At 37.0% G+C, this 17,622-nt stretch overlaps 1 protein-coding gene across 3 annotated transcripts; it reads right to left on the bottom strand.

Moving 5' to 3' along the window:
* Nucleotides 1–7,269: 7,269 nt before the first annotated feature.
* LOC121755241 (kinesin-like protein KIN-4A) lies at nt 7,270–16,051 on the bottom strand. 3 transcript variants are annotated; one of them, XM_042150521.1, is made up of 25 exons: nt 15,793–16,051; nt 14,566–14,712; nt 14,306–14,455; nt 13,587–13,840; nt 13,006–13,193; nt 12,813–12,937; nt 12,556–12,592; nt 12,323–12,414; nt 12,080–12,190; nt 11,400–11,513; nt 11,215–11,302; nt 10,912–11,024; nt 10,367–10,465; nt 10,158–10,271; nt 9,934–10,050; nt 9,761–9,829; nt 9,548–9,619; nt 9,190–9,283; nt 9,035–9,072; nt 8,857–8,954; nt 8,625–8,723; nt 8,321–8,542; nt 8,043–8,205; nt 7,820–7,966; nt 7,270–7,723 (listed from the first exon to the last, which is right to left on the bottom strand). In XM_042150521.1, the coding sequence occupies exons 1-25, from the start codon at nt 15,907–15,909 to the stop codon at nt 7,508–7,510; spliced, it is 3,084 nt and encodes a 1,027-aa protein (XP_042006455.1). In that variant the 5' UTR covers nt 15,910–16,051; the 3' UTR covers nt 7,270–7,507. The 3 variants fall into 3 exon arrangements, with proteins under 3 accessions (XP_042006455.1, XP_042006453.1, XP_042006454.1); XM_042150519.1 differs by lacking the exons at nt 14,566–14,712; nt 15,793–16,051 and having other exon boundaries at nt 13,587–13,965; nt 14,344–14,455; XM_042150520.1 differs by lacking the exons at nt 14,306–14,455; nt 14,566–14,712; nt 15,793–16,051 and having other exon boundaries at nt 11,400–11,504; nt 13,587–14,266.
* Nucleotides 16,052–17,622: the final 1,571 nt, after the last annotated feature.

Here is a 17,622-nt window from a genome sequence, read left to right as displayed (position 1 = left end):
TGTATAACTAATCTTAAGTGTATAACTAAAGAACAAATCTCAGCCACACATTTTAATGGAACAAATATTATTTAGTTTAATAATATAAAATAGGCCAAGGGTATTTTTTGAAATTAGATCGTTGGGGCGAGGGAGCTCGCAGCGCCTCTTCGCGGAAGCGGCGTGGACGATGTACTGCAACGGGAGAAAGTGCGGCTACGCGGCGGCAAATGACTGAACGGACTCCGACCGCCACGTCGATGAAGGATATGATGGAGCTCTCAAAGTGGAAGGGGATCACCGTGTAAAAGTCCCGCATGCGGCGGAGGGCGCCGACGAGGCGTGGGAGGCGTCGCCGCCACTTGGACCAGGTGTTGAGGTGGCCATGATGGATGAGAATGTGGGCGATCTCCTTGCAGCGGCGGAGGAGGGCCTCCTGGAGGGCATTCCACCCGACAACATTCTGGAGGTAGATGTTGCCCCCCGCTGCAGCGAGGATGCTGGCGGCTTCGACGTCGTTGAGGCGGACGACAATGTGGAGGGGGGTCTCCTTGAGCGGGTTATCGCGACCGTCAAGGGCGGCAGAGATTTTCTCGGCAAGGCGCTTCTCCGCAATGGATTCTGCCTCGGTGTCAATCGAGTTGGCGTCGGAAAGCTTCGGCAGGGTGGAGACGATGTTTGCTGCGGACGGTGCAGAGTGTGTCAGTGGGAGCCGGAGTGATTCCGGTGGAGGACGACGGGAGCGCGGCGGAGAGGGATCTGCTCTATATGAGGGCCCGCTTCGAGAGGGTGGTTGGCAGCCGTGACTCCGAAGCTTTCTACATGTTGAATCTAGATGGAAATGGTGGCCGTGAGCTTTCTCAAATAGGACTACACAAATATTTTGACGATAATTATGTGGAAATGCCAATAATTTCTTTAATTTTAAGGTTAAATATGTACAAATTTAATAGAGGTTGAATACAAACACTATAAACTTATCACATGGGGATAAGGTTAAATATGTACAAATTTAATAGAGGTTGAATACAAAAACAATACACATCACTCTTATTCTGATTTTATTTCACTCTTGTTCACAAAACACATCACTCTTAATTTGATTTTACTTCACTCTTGTTCACAAAACGCATCACTCTTATTCTGATTTTACGTCACTCTTGTTCACAAAACACCTCACTCTTACTCTGATTTTACTTCACTCTTGTTCACAAAACACATCACTCTTATTCTGATTTTACTTCACTCTTGTTCACAAAACACATCACTCTTATTATGATTTTACTTCACTCTTGTTCACAAAACGCATCACTCTTACTCTGATTTTACTTCACTCTTGTTCACAAAACGCATCACTCTTAATCTGATTTTACTTCACTCTTGTTCACAAAACACATCACTCTTACTCTGATTTTACTTCACTCTTGTTCACAAAACACATCACTCTTACTCTGATTTTACTTCACTCTTGTTCACAAAACACATCACTCTTATTCTGATTCTACTTCACTCTTGTTCACAAAACACATCACTCTTACTCTGATTCTACTTCACTCTTGTTCACAAAACACATCACTCTTACTCTGATTTTACTTCACTCTTGTTCACAAAACACATCACTCTTACTCTGATTTTACTTCACTCTTGTTCACAAAACACATCACTCTTAATCTGATTTTACTTTACTCTTGTTCACAAAACACGTCACTCTTACTCTGATTTTACTTCACTCTTGTTCACAAAACACATCACTCTTATTCTGATTTTACTTCACTCTTGTTCACAAAACACATCACTCTTATTCTGATTTTACTTCACTCTTGTTCACAAAACACATCACTCATATTCTGATTTTACTTCACTTTTGTTCACAAAACACGTCACTCTTATTATGATTTTACTTCACTCTTGAAATCACCAAATTGCGTTGAAATTCGTAGCTATGAAATCACCAAATTGCGTTGAAGTGTGACGAGTTCTCACATTTAATCATGCTGTAAGCATTGCTTCTGCTAGTTTCCACTCTCACTGTGTGATTACTGTGTGCCTTTGTGGATATGGTGTTTGATGCTGATTTTGAAGGTGGATTGCGCTGATCGCCGACACGTTGCAGTTATCCTGCAGCCGGAACTTCCTAGTAAGCTTCTGCGGCGACGTCCTCTCCAGCCGTATATACTTGCAACCTTCCTCCTCCTCCCCTTCCTCTCTCTTCCTCTTCCCGTTCCTCTTTATCACCATAGTGTTTTCTTCCTCTACCGTCACCTGTAGCAATTCCGCACCAATTTCATAAATACCTTCAGCTCGAGCGAGCTATTTCGCATCAATTTCATGAATTTCTAAAGAAATTTCATTTCAATCAAGCAACTGAGCTTAATTTCTGGTTAATTTCCAGAGCTGAGAAGAGGAGAAGAGAGAAGAATAATCGCGGTTCTTCTTCAAATGAATTCAAATTGCCGACATAATCTAATTTTGGCTATGCAATGACTATTATACCCCACCTTGTTATTGTGGAGTAAATTTGTGAGTGAGGGGACTAATTTCTCCTTAAATTCAAAAATTACATGTATTAATAATAGCCCTTGATTTTCTTGATCTTGTGGCTCTGATTTGTTCTCTAGTTATGTAGTTAATGGGCACTTGCCCTAGATTACTACTCTATATATATATATATAGGATTGTATTCAAATCCTTTTCCCCTTATTAATCCAATCTCCTTCTTAATCTCATGCGTTGATTTAGGCTGATCCAATGGACTACATTTTTAATTGGAATTATCAGATTTCATGAGTTTTTAACGTGAGAAGGGCATAATAGAGAATATCTATTGTAGTTGGTTATGGAATGCTCCATGATTTCCTCCGTGGAGGATTATTGCAGTTTTTCATCAAAATTCATTCAGATTTCGTTTAATACTTTCTGCTTCAAACCGCGTTTTATCAACATTCGGCCACACGGCGCATAATTGGTGTTTAATAGCTTTATCGAATCTAAATCGAACGCATACAGATTTTCCACGGAGAGCAAGCTCTACGATCTGTTCAGCCACGTTGCGCTCGTCGCCTCCGTCAGGATTTGCAGAGATGTGACGCGTCGATCGTCGCTCGGATATGCCTACGTCAATTTCAATTCTTTGATCGACGGTGATCGTGATTCATTCTGTTTTTTCATTAGCATGCATCTCCAATTCATTACGCCACATATTTTTTTGTTGGAATATCATTGAATTAATAGTGATGATGGCGTGATTTGATTATTTAGGTCCCCAATCTGAATGAATTGTGTGTGTACAATTTTCCAATTCGTATTTCCTCATGAATTATGATTCTCATTTAGCAGCTTATAAGTGATGATAGATACAATTCCTGAGTGAAATGTTTTATGCTTGATGGCTTAAAATTGTGATAATGTGCAGGTTCTAATGCAAAAGATGCTTTGAATTTCACTCATGTCAATGGAAAGCCAATCCGGATCATGTTCTCTCACAGAGATCCTAGCCTCCGGAAAAGTGGATATGCTAATCTCTTCATCAAGAATCTGGATCAAGCAATCGACACAAAGGCGTTCTTCGAGACCTTCTCTGCCTTCGGAACTGTGCTCTCTTGCAAGATCGCAGTCGATCACAACGAGAACTCGAAGGGCTATGGCTTCGTGTAGTTCGACAGGGACGAAGCCGCGCAAAACGTACACATAATGTACATATTGTATAGTATAATGCGTAGTTTAGTTTCTGTAATGCATTATTTGTGATATGTAATGAAGCGATTATACTGACGCGTTTAATTTAAGTTGTGTCGTGTTTCGATGTTTGGCGCACGTTTCTTGTTTTCCCCAAGGGTTTAACAAGCCTAGGGGCTAGGGTGTAGTACGTTCTAAGTCTAAAAAACGTTGTCCAAATACACGAGCTGCGGTAATTCGTCTTGGGTTGCACAAAATGTATATTTTGTATAGTATAATGCGTAGTTTAGATTCTATAATGCATTATTTGTGATATGTAATGAACATTTATCCTGCCCCGTTTAATTTAAGTTGTGTCGTGTGTCGTTGTTTGGCGCACGTTTCTTATTTTCCCTAAGGGTTTGACAAGCCTAGGGGCTAGGGTGTAGTATGTTCTAAGTCTAAAAAAAGTTGTCCAAATACACGAGTTGGAGTAATTCGTTTGGGGTTGCACATGCATAACGCGTAGGTATATTTTAAAACAGATATACATAATGTACATATTATGTAGTGTAATGCGTAGTTTTAGTTTATGTAATGCATTATTTGTGATATGTAATGAACATTTATCCTGACCCGTTTAATTTAAGTTGTGCCGTGTTTTGATGTTTGGCGCACGGTTCTTGTTTTCCCTAAGGGTTTAACAAGCCTAGGGGTTAGGGTATAGTATGTACGACAACAACCACGTGATGCATAAAACAAGATAAATAATGCATTCAAATAGCCGAATAATGTACAGAATCACTCAAGTAATGAACATACAAAGAGTGCATTCATTCTTAAACTCATGTACAACAGCAGTCTAATGATGCATAAAACAGGATAAATAATGCATAGAAATAGCTTAATAATATACAACGGTCAGAAATTCCAATCCCTAGAGATAGGCGACGTTACAACCTCGTATTATGTTGTATGCAATAGGGAAGGCAAGAAGAAGTCGAACGAGGATGACCAATTGAATACCCGAGTTTCACTTATTCATCTAGGGTTCAGATATCATCTCGGCTAGAGAGTAGTTTTTACCTATACACATAATGTACATATATTACTCTGTAATGGTTTTTTTATTTTCAGTTATGGACGATTATGATCTGTAATGTAAATGTTTGCTGAGCACGTTTCATGTATTCCCCAAGGGTTTAGCAATCCTTGAGGCTAGGGTGTAGTATGTATTAAGTTACAAAACCGCCGCCAAAGTCCACGTGTTTCAGTCATTCATCTAGGGTTTATATATCGTCTCGGGTAGGGAAGTAGTTTTTACTGATACATATAATGTTCATATATTACTCTATAATGGTTATTTTAGTTTCTGTAATGGACTATTTATGATATATAATGTAAATGTTGGCTGAGACGTTTTTTTTGGTGATTTTAAACAGTGGTGGTTGTACCAATGTACACACACAGTCAATTAATGCATAATACTCGGTAAATAATGTGTAATACTTGATAAATAGTGTACAGAAGCAATGAAATAATGCACAAAGAAATATGACTTTCACCCATTCACCTATGTACACAGCGGTCAAATAATGCATAATATTTGATACAAAATGTATACTACTAGTTTAATAATGTAAAGATTCATCTACATCCATCTGCTTTCACAGTATTTATCTGGGACTTTTTTCACTTCATTGCTCCTGAATCTCAGCTGCTTCGCTGCTGTCCAACATACAACATCAGAACATTATTTAAATGGGAAGCTATCAATATTGTGTCGCATTGTCATTATATAAGGCACAGTTCACACATGTACACAAGCAGTCAATTAATGCATAATACTTGGTAAATAATGTATAATACTCGATAAATAGTGTACAGAAGCAATCAAATAATGCACAAAGGAATATAACTTTCACTCATTCACATATGTACACAAGCAGTCAAATAATGCATAATATTTGATACATAATGTATACTATTAGTTAAATAATGTACAAATTCAATCAGATATGCACAAAGGAATATTATACAAGCAGATTTGGGAATTCTGGTTTTCACTCATGCACCTATGTACACAAGCAGTCACATAATGCCAATTACTTGATAAATAATGTAAACTACTAGCTATATAATGTACAGTTTCAATCAAATAATGCACATAGGAATATTGCATTCACCCATTCACCCACGTCCCTCAGCAAGCAGTCAAATAATGCCTAATAATTGATAAATAATGTATTCTACTACATAAATAATGGACAGATTCAATCCAATAATGCGCACATTAATATTGCATTCACCCATTTACAAAAATTGTCGACGAATGCGCAAATGAAGACTACTTGATGTAGATCCTAGCCAATGCCATAAGCGAAGGCTCAATGATACCTCCCCTAAGCCTCAATACCAAATGCAGAGTCGGCTCTACAGAATTATTCATCACTCCGCTAATCAGAATACAGAGTGTAACAACATAACTAAATCTAGAAATGGAGAGAGAGAATTACCTTTCTGTATGTTGTAATCAGCAATTGTTAGGCCATCTTCACGCTGCTTTCCGGCGAAAATCAATCGCTTCTGATCCGGTGGGATTCCTATACATAATTTCAAACGTAAATCACATCAATTTACCATCAACAATTCTTCACACCCCATTTTCTTCAAATTAACATCGAACACCATATAAACCTTTTGCAACCCTACCTTGTCGACGCCTTCAACAATTTGTTCGCGCGCTACCGGAGTGAGAGTTGGAGAATGGAACCGACAAAAACGATCACTTTCTAGAGATACCCGACAAAAAACGGTGGCGGCTAGGGCTTGAAGGGTGGTAGAAAATGGGAAGACGAATTGCAGAGACGTGGAGAGAGGGATAGACGTTTGGAGTGGGAGAGAGTGTGAGTAGATGGAAGGTTGTGTCAAATTTCCGCTGAAAATTCGCTCATTCTGTTTTGGGCGTTTTCAATTTAGTTATTTTACTAGTTTACCCTTATAATGCACAAAATCCACCATATAATGCAACACGGGAGTAAAAAATGGGATTTCATCTGGTCCCTCCATCCACCAAATCCAACGACCCAAATTAAGAAGGAACTTAAATCTAAGAGAGGAAAAGGAGATTAACACTACCCTATATATATATATATATATATATATATATATATATATATATAGGGTTTTGATCTATATAAAACTAGATTTAATACAGAAACGCAGAACAATATCATACGCAGGGCACTTTTAGGTCATAGTTAGTTAGTTTTTAGGTCATGCTAACAAAGCATGACCTAAAATGATCTTAGCATGACATTAAACTCAAATATTATAATATGACCTAAAATTGCTTAATTATGACCTTCCGTGTTTTTGGTTAATTATTGACCATTAGATCATCTAATCCTAGGGCCAAGATTTGGGCTGCATTTCTGGATTTAAATGCATTTTTATTTTGATCATTTCCCTATATATATATATATCCATTCACTTCCTACAGTTCACATTTTAATTTTTCACTCCATATTATCAAATTCTCAAGATTTAAATACAATTGCTAGAGATAAGCATTTAGGAAGTTTGCGTGGTCAAATTGGGCTTTTTTTCTTAAAAAATGGAAAGAATCATCCTTGCTAGCATTTGAACTAACCTCTTTTAACAAAATGAATACAATATCCACAAACCTAAAACTATGTACAAGAATGGGGATCTGACACCAGATGCTTCGAGTTGAAGAAAATGGTGAAGGTGAGATGTATTTAAATGTCAAAGGAATAGAGAAAGAATGAATTTCATCTCTACTTATTCCATTGCACAGCCTTGCACCGTGTGTTGTAGCTGGAGCATATATACGTCATTGGGATATACAAAGCTAGCGGCCATTTCTATACACAGCATCGGAGGGAGCTGGACGGGGCCTGCCCCTCGCGATCATCTCATCATTGCGTTTGATTGATTCTGAAAGTCTCCATGGTTTCTGCCACCTCCACTTGAACTGTAAGAGCCACTGATGATGACTCCTTTTCCATCTCCATAGTTTCCCACCGTGTCCCACGACTGCTAGTTTCTTCGTAGACAACTGATCCGTCTGCACTTGAAGCAACAATCTATTGTATTAGAAAAGTGGATGCTGTACTGTAACCTGTAAGCAATGCCGATTTAGAGGTGAGGTGTAGGATTTAACCTTTAGTGATTGACCCGTGAATGCTGCTATTTCCCTCAGCTTCCCATTAGCGATTCCTGCTGTGTATTTGAGCTGTTTTTGTGCCGGAGCTGAAACTGGGGACAGCGGAGCACTCATCTCATCGGCAGTGTGTTTATGAGACTTCACCTGAACCAACAGAACAGTCAAGACACGTTTTGCTCGTAGAGGAGATCGTTTTAAGACAAACAAAAGGAAATCATACTGAGGGAGTTGTCGCCATTGCAACAGGCGCAGCTTGATCTTTGTTTTTCAGGTCCTTTTCAACTTCCTTTCGTCTGAGTTCACTTTGCCGTAATAAGACTACGAGTTCCTTGATCTGCTCTTTCATCTCTTTCGTTTCTGTGTCCTTTTCCCAAAGTTGGCACCTATCAATTCACATAATAATCCACAAAGCTGATTAATTAAGAGCACATATAAGAATCATAATACAGAACAAAATCAGAAATTCTCATCGGGGCGAGGAAACTTGAGTTCACCTACCTTGCATCACTGAGATGATTGAACATATACTGGAGTAGGTTCTTGGCATCCCCTATAGAACGGAGCTGGTTCCAGCGTCCACGGCTACTGATGCTATGCTCACGTTCTTCAGCTTCTGATAGCTGTGAAGCCATTGCAACGAGTGAATTTGATGAAATACTCAGCATGCTTTCAAGAGATGCAATTCTTGACATTCTTGCAGTTGGTGACATCAAAGATACCCCTGATTCAAGAACAATAGTATTATTTTCTAGATTTCTCAGTGCAGTTAAATATATAGTGCAAAAATACGGTTATAGCTCACCTGGAAGCACCATTTTTTTGTCTAGAAGGGCTGACACCCTTGGAAACAATTTCGCCAACTTGTCTCAAAACAGCCAACTCTTCTGCCAATGCAGCTTTTCTGGACATGAGACGAGCAAGGCTTAACAAAATAATGCCGTATTTGGATGTCAAGGACACTCCAGAGGTGTGCTTGAGCCAGGCAAGAATATCCAAAAACTTAAGTGATTAAAAAGAAAGTTAGCATTGCATACACTTGACTTTGTTTGTCATATTCGTGACGAACTTGATGAACATTGACCATTACTTCTAGTTCATGATCAAGCCATCGCTGTGAGGGTTTTTCATTGCTCTGGAAATAAAACCTTATATTAATAGTCTGTTATAATGGTAGAAAAGGAGAAGATACCTAATTTAAGAAAAGTAGTATACCTGCCCACTCATTCCATTTCCATTTCCATTACCATTAACTGCAAAGAATGTCATATTGGTAAGAGGGGACAAAAACAAAAAGAACTAATTTGCTGGATTTTTTTTAAGTTGTACTTATGAAAACATAAACTTATGTATCCAAGAAAAATACCTACCAAAGTTTTCCCGAGTTGAGCATTTACGAACTTCGAGCAATTCTTTTAACCTCTTTGTAGCCATTGCAGCTTCCTCAGTTTTTCTTTGGAGAACCTGAAATAAACGGGTTAGCAAGCTTCCATAATAGGTACAATAATTACTCTTTAGATTTACAGGTAAAAAGTTGATCTTTGGGGACAATACATTACTTAGACTAAAAAAGTAATCTTATTTGCAAAGTCAAACAATAGATGTATAAATTTATGCAAATATGCATTTATCGAAATTCAAGACTTTGGGGAAAAATTCTATTAGCAAAGAGGTTCGAAGCTAGCAGTTATGGGTCCAGGGACACATAAGTCCGACAATTATGCTCACCATTTTCTGGCACTGATTGAGAGCTTGCAATTTATGTCTCTCGTACTCATTTCTTCTGCCCACCTTCTTTAACTGCATACAAAACATTTCCATGCCTAAGTAATAACTAAAAAGATGGTAAGAAGTGGTTCGAAGGAAACATCATCCATGGAGTTTATCGTAGGGGTAGTGCAGCGGAAAATGTACTCCTAAAATCCAGAGCAAGCTGAACACCTGTAGTAATTCCTTTTCTCGAGTTGCCTTCCACTGTCTAAAATTCTCTGCTTCTTGCTTTATCTTATGCTGCAATTGAACTTACGACAGTCAAAATATCAAGAATGTGAATGGAAGAATCATACTAATAAACAATAGAACCCATAATTTTATCTCGAACACCAAAATATGACCTTTTGTGCCTTCATGCATTGTATTTCCTCCTTTAACTTTTTAGCCGCATCGTCACTCTTCTGTTTCTGTTTTATAAGTTGAACCTGATTCTCTTGTTTCTTCTTAAGATCTTGTATCTGATTTGCACATTATGTCATATATATGGGAATTAAATATACAATCACAGTGTGACAAGGTGATGGTTTATTATAAGTTTATGTTGTGAGAGAAAAATGGCCAAAACCTGGTTTTCAAGCGCTTTTAGCTTCTGGGCATGAGCGTCTCGCAGTTTTTGTGCATATCCGTCAGAAGTAGCTGAAAGATTTTCTACTTCTGCCAACAGATGATCCCTCTCACGCTGCAGCCGTCACATACGTTGAAATCATCAAAGACTTATAACAGAAAACAAAAAGATCAAAAAACATAAATACAGTAACTTGTTTCTTGCAAGACCTGCACAGTCCTTTTCTCTTCCTCAAGTTCCAAAATTTTCTTTCCAAAGTGTTGTTTTAGAGCCATAGTGTCGTAGGCTCCAAAAAGTCTCATCTGTGACTGCAATATTGTTATAGTATAACGGTAGTGAGTTACATTCGATCTCGACTCACAAAAAATGGGTACTTCCTACGACTGCTATTAGAAGTCTTACTTTTTTCCAGCACGGGTTATAAGTAAAATGTGAGTTGTAAAAGTTAATGGAATGAGCTTCACACTTTTACATAGTAGTATTAGTTTTATAATGAAATGTGCGTAGAATAAATAAATGGAATGTGGGGCCTACTTAAAATGTATAGTAAAAGTACAATGAGACTTCTATGGCTTACGGACCAAAATGGCAAATTGAGACTTCTATTGGTGGACAGAGGGAGTAAAATGTATGAATAGAATGCTACGTTAACTCCTCTAAACTCAGTTTACTACTCATGCAACTAATGGAGTTATCAGAAAAGAAACAAGAAGTTCTCATAGAGGTTACAACATGAATTGGGAATGGAGAGCACCTCTTTTTGCTCTAGTTCTCGATTTAACTTGTTCAATTCTTTATCCATATTATTCTGAAAGTAGGTATGATCCAATTCTTTTGCTGTGTCTTCATCGACATCTCCAGGATCACCTGCAAACAATATCATTTGAGTCTCAAAATATAATTCCTAAAGTGATTTTATTCTCTCAATGGACATAAAATTTGACTAATAAATAATACAGACTATTCACTTTCTCTATCAATAACTTTAGCTATGTTTCACTGATATGAAAAGAAATAACATCCAGCCGGAAGCTACTTCTAGCAAAGAGAAACATACTGCTCTCACTCATTTGATAATCACAGGACTCCATAGTCTGCAACCCCCTCTTGAGACCTTCGTTTTTGGTGGCACCACTTTTGCGGACCTGAGGATTTGAGTTAGTTTTACTTTTTACACACTAATTTTGTGCTTCTATGTACACATGAAGAGTTTGACATTGCGTGTTTAAGACATTAACTCACTTTAGTTCTTGCTTCACGTTGCTTAACATGACCATCTCCATTACGAAACTGGCTAAGTTCCTGAGACAACTCCTCATTAATGGACTCAAGCCAAGCAATCCTATCCTTAAGAAACTGCATGTCTCAGTCTTAGCACAATTAAAGCTCTACCTGTAGTCTATGGATTTCTCAAATAAATAGATTATTTAGGTGGAAACTTACAATCAAGATAACTCTGATCCCGAATATCACTGGGATAATAAATAACACATATTTTTAAAGATAGTTATCCATTAATCTAAAATTTCTGCAACTGTGGAGAAATATAGAAGTTTTATTGATAAATCAATTTAAATGGAACTATACACTCTTTAGTACAGCCAAAAACCCATCACATAGAACTTAATGTGAAATAAAGTGAACTTTGGTTGAATAACTGAATCCAGAATTAGATGAAAACAGAATATCATAAATTCAAAGTTCTTGAAAGATAAAAATATTATGTGTACTTTTCTGTTATTTAAAGGCATGAGTGGCGGAAAATAAAGAACTGTCTTCTAATTATTAAGTATAAGGAACACAAGAAAATGGTAGAAAAGAAACAAATATAAGCTTTAGACTGGTGGGTCATCCAGTTAGGGAATTTACTTCTCCTAGAAGTCCATACAAAGAAAAAAGTAAAAACTAGATGCTGCACTAACCTGTAATTCATCAAATGAAACTCCACCCCCATGTGCATTGAGTTCTGCATGCAGATATTCTAACTGTTGACGCATCTTCAGCATTTCGCTGGATACTGGATCTCTGTTAATCTGGTAATCGAGAACCAAATGATCACTTGGACACAGCAAACTTCTTCTTGAAAGTATTTAAGTATCCATCTCTATACAGTGGAAATGCCAAACCAAAATATGAGCAGCTTCAAGCAAGAGATATCAACTTACAACAGGTTTGTTTTGGACATTACGAGCACGGTTAGCATACTTGAGAGTGTTGAGAGTTTCTTCCGCATTTATATCTGCGGGGCTGATGCATGCTGTAAAAATGGGTAAACACTGGAGTGAGAAAAAAATGTATAGAAGTGCACCAGATAAGTAAGCCTTAACTAATATGAAATGGGACCATATAAGATTATAACGAACATACTCCTTGAGAACAACTTATAAAATAATATTACCTAGCATTATTGTTCTGCTGTTCCCACCAAGAGAATCCTGCAGATAACCAAATATCTAAGCAACTTTAGCTTAAAAAAGGTTCATGTTGTAGGCACCAAGTTTATATCATATATGATAAACTTGTTATAGAGAAGAACATAAGATTACAGATTTTGAAGCAACAAGAGATGGAGATAGTTTCCTGAAAAAGTTCTTTAAAATATACAGCTATAGTAACACTCTTTTCCTTTGGTAACTGAATCTAGATAGACCAAACCTGCAGAAGCCGCGTAAGTTTGCTGTCTCGATACGGCACATGAAGACCTTCTTTCCGTTTTTTATCATCGCCGAGTGCACTTATAACATTGCCAAGCGCAAGAAGACCTTTGTTGATGTGAACTCCTGTATGTAGAGTTTGCTTCAAAATAAAAGCACATATATTTGCAAGGCATATTTCAAGGGATAGTTACCTTCCTTAAAACGTTGACCGCCAGAGCCTGTTCTCTTGGCACGCTCTGATCCAGCAAGATCCACCAAATGCAACTTGGCACATAGATATTCTTCTGTCATACAATCACTCAGATTGCTGGCACTAGAATCGCCCGGATGAAGCCTGCGCATCTGCTCCATTGTAATGGTGAAGATGGCATGAGAGCGGCTGTGTAAGAGTGTGAAAGAAAGAGAAGGAAAAAAATTATTACTCTCAGAAACTGCTTAAAAAATCTAGGTTAACGGATCCAGCATTAGTTTTCCAAATATATATTGAATGCTAAAGATTTTTGAACATGTCTGAGAATTCCCACTTATGAGATGAAGTTTAGGTTTACTAAAGTAAATTTAAAGACATGTCATGATAGAGCCGCATAAATTTTCATGACTTCGCTTGCATGGACAAATCATCTCATTCAACAACTGAGTATGATTTTCATCTAGAATTTCCACCGTAGCAACTCAAGATAGATTTACTGCTTACTTATTATGAGGTTACAGAATAAGAATAGGAAAAGGCTGATGTGTAGGCGTAACATGAGAAAACAAAATAAATGTATACCTCGATTGGTTATTCATGTTTGTACTCCCAGTTGCCCTGCTTAGTGATCCTTGCTCCAGACAATCAGCCATTTCTTTGAGAGTTTTCACACTGCATTCAGTTGATCCTGCTAGTGTAATCACACCATTTGACGTTTCACGAATTTGAATTGGCGGTTTCCCAGTGGTAGTTATTTTTGCAGCATTTCCATTTGCTGTCTCTTGCTTGCTGGAAGAACTAGGGTCTAGGAGATCTCTTACTTCCTCCTTGTGAATCTTGTATTTAAATAATGATAGTGTCCATCAGAAATCTTGTATTTCTAATGTTGTGTATATCCAAGTGCCATGTATAAATGGGGTGTCAGTATACACCAGGAACAACATAAGACATCCCGACAAGTCTGCACAAACACAAAAGACTCACTTACAAGAAAAACATTGCCATCATTGGTTTTTAGACAAAGTAACTGTATCATTCACGAAACTTCAAGAATATGAACATCAGAACATATATGACTGAGACAGTATAAGTAGAAATCATGAAATCAGAAATCCTAATACAAAAGGTTCAGACAGAGAGGCAAGAAAAAATCATACACTGGTCTAAATGAGATAATCCTAACACAAAAGGTTCAGACATCTGTTAAAAAGAAATGATGTGAAACTGAGCCCATGCCCGTAAACTGACCTGTCCGTACCCGATCAGCTATAGTACAATCTGGAAAGGATTATTGGACAAACCTCAATGAAGGAAACATGCAGTTGAAATTCAGTGTCACCTTTCTGGCTTTCAATCTTGCGGAATAATGCATTCATAACTTTGGGAATTAATCCTGTTTGACATCCGTCTTTGAGACTAGCACCCATGGTATATGTTTTCCCAGACCCCGTCTGCAACATATAGCATTTCAGGAAACTAGAGATTACAGACTAATTGCAGCGACAGGGCATCGTAAAGTTGATTCTCATTCATAAAAAAGTTACACCAGATCGTGACGCACCTGTCCATAGGCAAGAACAGTAGCATTATAACCTTGAAATAGACCATCAACCAAAGGAGCTACGCATTCTTCGTACATTGCCGCTGCAGGAGAACCAGTACTTCCATAAACATGATCAAATGTAAATGAATGGGAGCCAATTTGGACCTACAGCAACCACAAAACCATATTTTTTTAACCAGACAGATATATAACATGTCTTTGTGTTCTTGTATATAGTCAGCAAAGTGAATAAGCAAAAATGTAAAACTACGAATAAGGCACCCAATGTACTAAAGGGGAAACAGAGACAGATACGTCACTAACAATAAAGGGGAAAATAGAGACAGTTACATCACTAACAAGACGGAGAATGGATTAATATAGCTCAAAAGTACCAAGAATACTTATCTCTTGATTTTTACAATACTTTCTATGGATGCCACCTCTAAGAAACTATTGCTTGCCCTTTCTTCTTATTTTCTTATATCACAAAAAACAAAAAACACTTAGTATTATGGGTGAATATGACAAAACAATCCCACCCACACATACATGGATCTAGTTTCTTTCCCACATAAGCATTGAAAAATTTTGCATGAACAAAATGATCGTAGTGTTCCCTCCAGGAAGGGTATGCTTGTAAAACAATAAACAAAGAAAAACGAATGCATAAAATACAAAAAAAAATCTTGTTTCTTTAGTAACATGATAGACATACATTAATCTCAGACTAAAAGAAGACTTTTTTGTGGATAAATTCACATTCTTGCAGCTTAAGTGAAGCATCATATACTCTGAAATTTCACAGCAGAAATAAAAGCAAGATTGCAAGAATAAGCTAAAGGCTTACTGTGTCAGTGTAAACTAGATGTGGAGAGCATAAAGGAACTCTAAACCACATTCATACTAACCCAAAACCGAAATCCTATGCAACTTAGAACAAAATTGGGTGCCAAAATCCAAATTTACTGGTGCAGCTTTTTGTAAAAATTGTGAATTCGAAGAAACAGAACTCTAGCATCATAAAGAGCAACATGCATATCCCATCAAACACTTCCAAAATCGAGAAAAAGCTGAAAATCAGCGTTTCAACAAATCGTGATTTCCAGCATCATAAAGCTGGCCCCATACTCATAGAGCAACCAACAAAGGATCAAATTCATAGCATCAAAATCGCAATTTATTTTCCTCCCGGTGAAAGTGTTGGAAAAAAACCCCAAATTTCATCGAGAGCGATTGTAGTACCTGCGGCTTCCCGGGTAGTACGGAGACACAATCGTTACAACCCTGTAGCTTCTCGAGTCCGATGAGCGGCCTGACGTGGACTGCGACTTTGACACAGCAATCTTCGGCAGCTGCCATCGACGAAGCAAAAATGGTGTATGAATTCAGTTATCAGAATCGCGCGAGTGATTCTCGCAGCAGAAAATGACACAGCATCTATAGACTAGAGAGAGAGAGACAAGTGTTGAAGACAGCCAAATTACACTGTTTACTCTTTAGAGAGAGAGAGATTCTTCATTTCGCGCTTTTGTGTAATTATTTTCTCTTTTTCTTTATTTTGAGTAATTATTTTCAATCAATTACAAAGAATTACTAGTATTTGTTAGAAAATTCGTAAACGCAGACTTCACATTTTTTCTAGTACTTTTTAAAGTTATACTAGTACATAACATTAGCAGACTTTCACTAATTTTATTTTTGGTGATGTCGTAGCTCTGGCTCACCATTTCGATGGTGTAATTTTTGTTTTATTACATTACATAAATTGAAAAGAGAAGTCAACGTTGAGTCTTGAGAATTAGTTAGTATAATGACTTGGCTTACAAAAATTGTTATAAATAACTTACCTTATAATATTAAACGGACAAAAATATTAAACGGTTAGTAGTCTCGACCCCGCTAGCTAGACGACCAGTGTCCACTTTAATAGTAGTATGTTATAAATGCATCATTTATCCTACCTAATTAATGCACCTACTCTTATCTTAAATAATTATATATTGAATCCAATTTGGTCAAAACTTTATGTTGCAATAACGATTTTGAAGCAAAATTTAAAGAAATTAATTGTTCACTTCTTTGTTGAAATTTGAAAATGCAAACCCTACATAATTATGGTTGTGAACTTATGATTTAGGAAGGAAATTTATGGTTTTGAATGTTTCAATTAGAGAAAAAGGAGTAGTAATTAAGATGAAGGAATGCATCTGGATGACTGGATGCATAATGCACATCGGCGCATGTACTAATTATGTATAACATGTTTAACAAATCTTTCTCGAATATTAATTAATTCAGCTGTAATGAAAGTTAGGTGATAAATCCAAATTAAAATCCATCAAGAATATAGAAGTTCTAAATCTTCATCGACTATAACACCTAACTTCGGACTTCAATTGAGAGATCATGACTTATTAATAAAGTAGATAATGGTCATTTGAGTAATCAAATTATTTCGAATATTTATATGTCATGTATTCATAATTTTCTGTTTACACACACATAATCTCATTTTCCTCTCTTCAAACATATTACAAAATGCATTCATTAATGAAAAATAGAAGTTAACCAACGAAATTAAAATTAAGAATATCTTAATTAATTTTCGATGAATTTCTTGGACGGTGCTTTATCGTCTAGTGAATTAAAATTATAGTATATGTAAATAGAAATATTGCTTAATTTTGGATGGTTGGACTTGGAGGGAAGTCAATTCATGACAACAGTAGTTTGAGATGTCGGCACACAAACAATAAATTTATTGATGAATGACACAGTTTTAAAGTGGAATTGGTAAAGTGGGAGAAAAGGGAAAAAAGTAAGAGAGAAATAGTGTTAGTAGAAATGTGGGGTCCATATTATTAGTAAGAGAGAAGGGGAAAAAGTAAGATATAAGAAAAAAATTTATTTTCTTAAATGTGCTCTATTTTTCGTTTAAGGATGAAGTATTTATTAATATGAGCAACCTGTTACATGCATTATGGTGTACGGTTAGTTAATTGCGTACAACCTAAGACTAATTTGTTGGAAATACTAGCAAACAAAAATCAGTAATGATTGATGACTGGTACT

Source organism: Salvia splendens, chromosome 11 (assembly GCF_004379255.2).
Source record: "Salvia splendens isolate huo1 chromosome 11, SspV2, whole genome shotgun sequence".
In the NCBI taxonomy this organism is placed as follows: Eukaryota; Viridiplantae; Streptophyta; class Magnoliopsida; order Lamiales; family Lamiaceae; genus Salvia; species Salvia splendens.
This window is presented reverse-complemented; position numbering and strand designations above follow the sequence as displayed.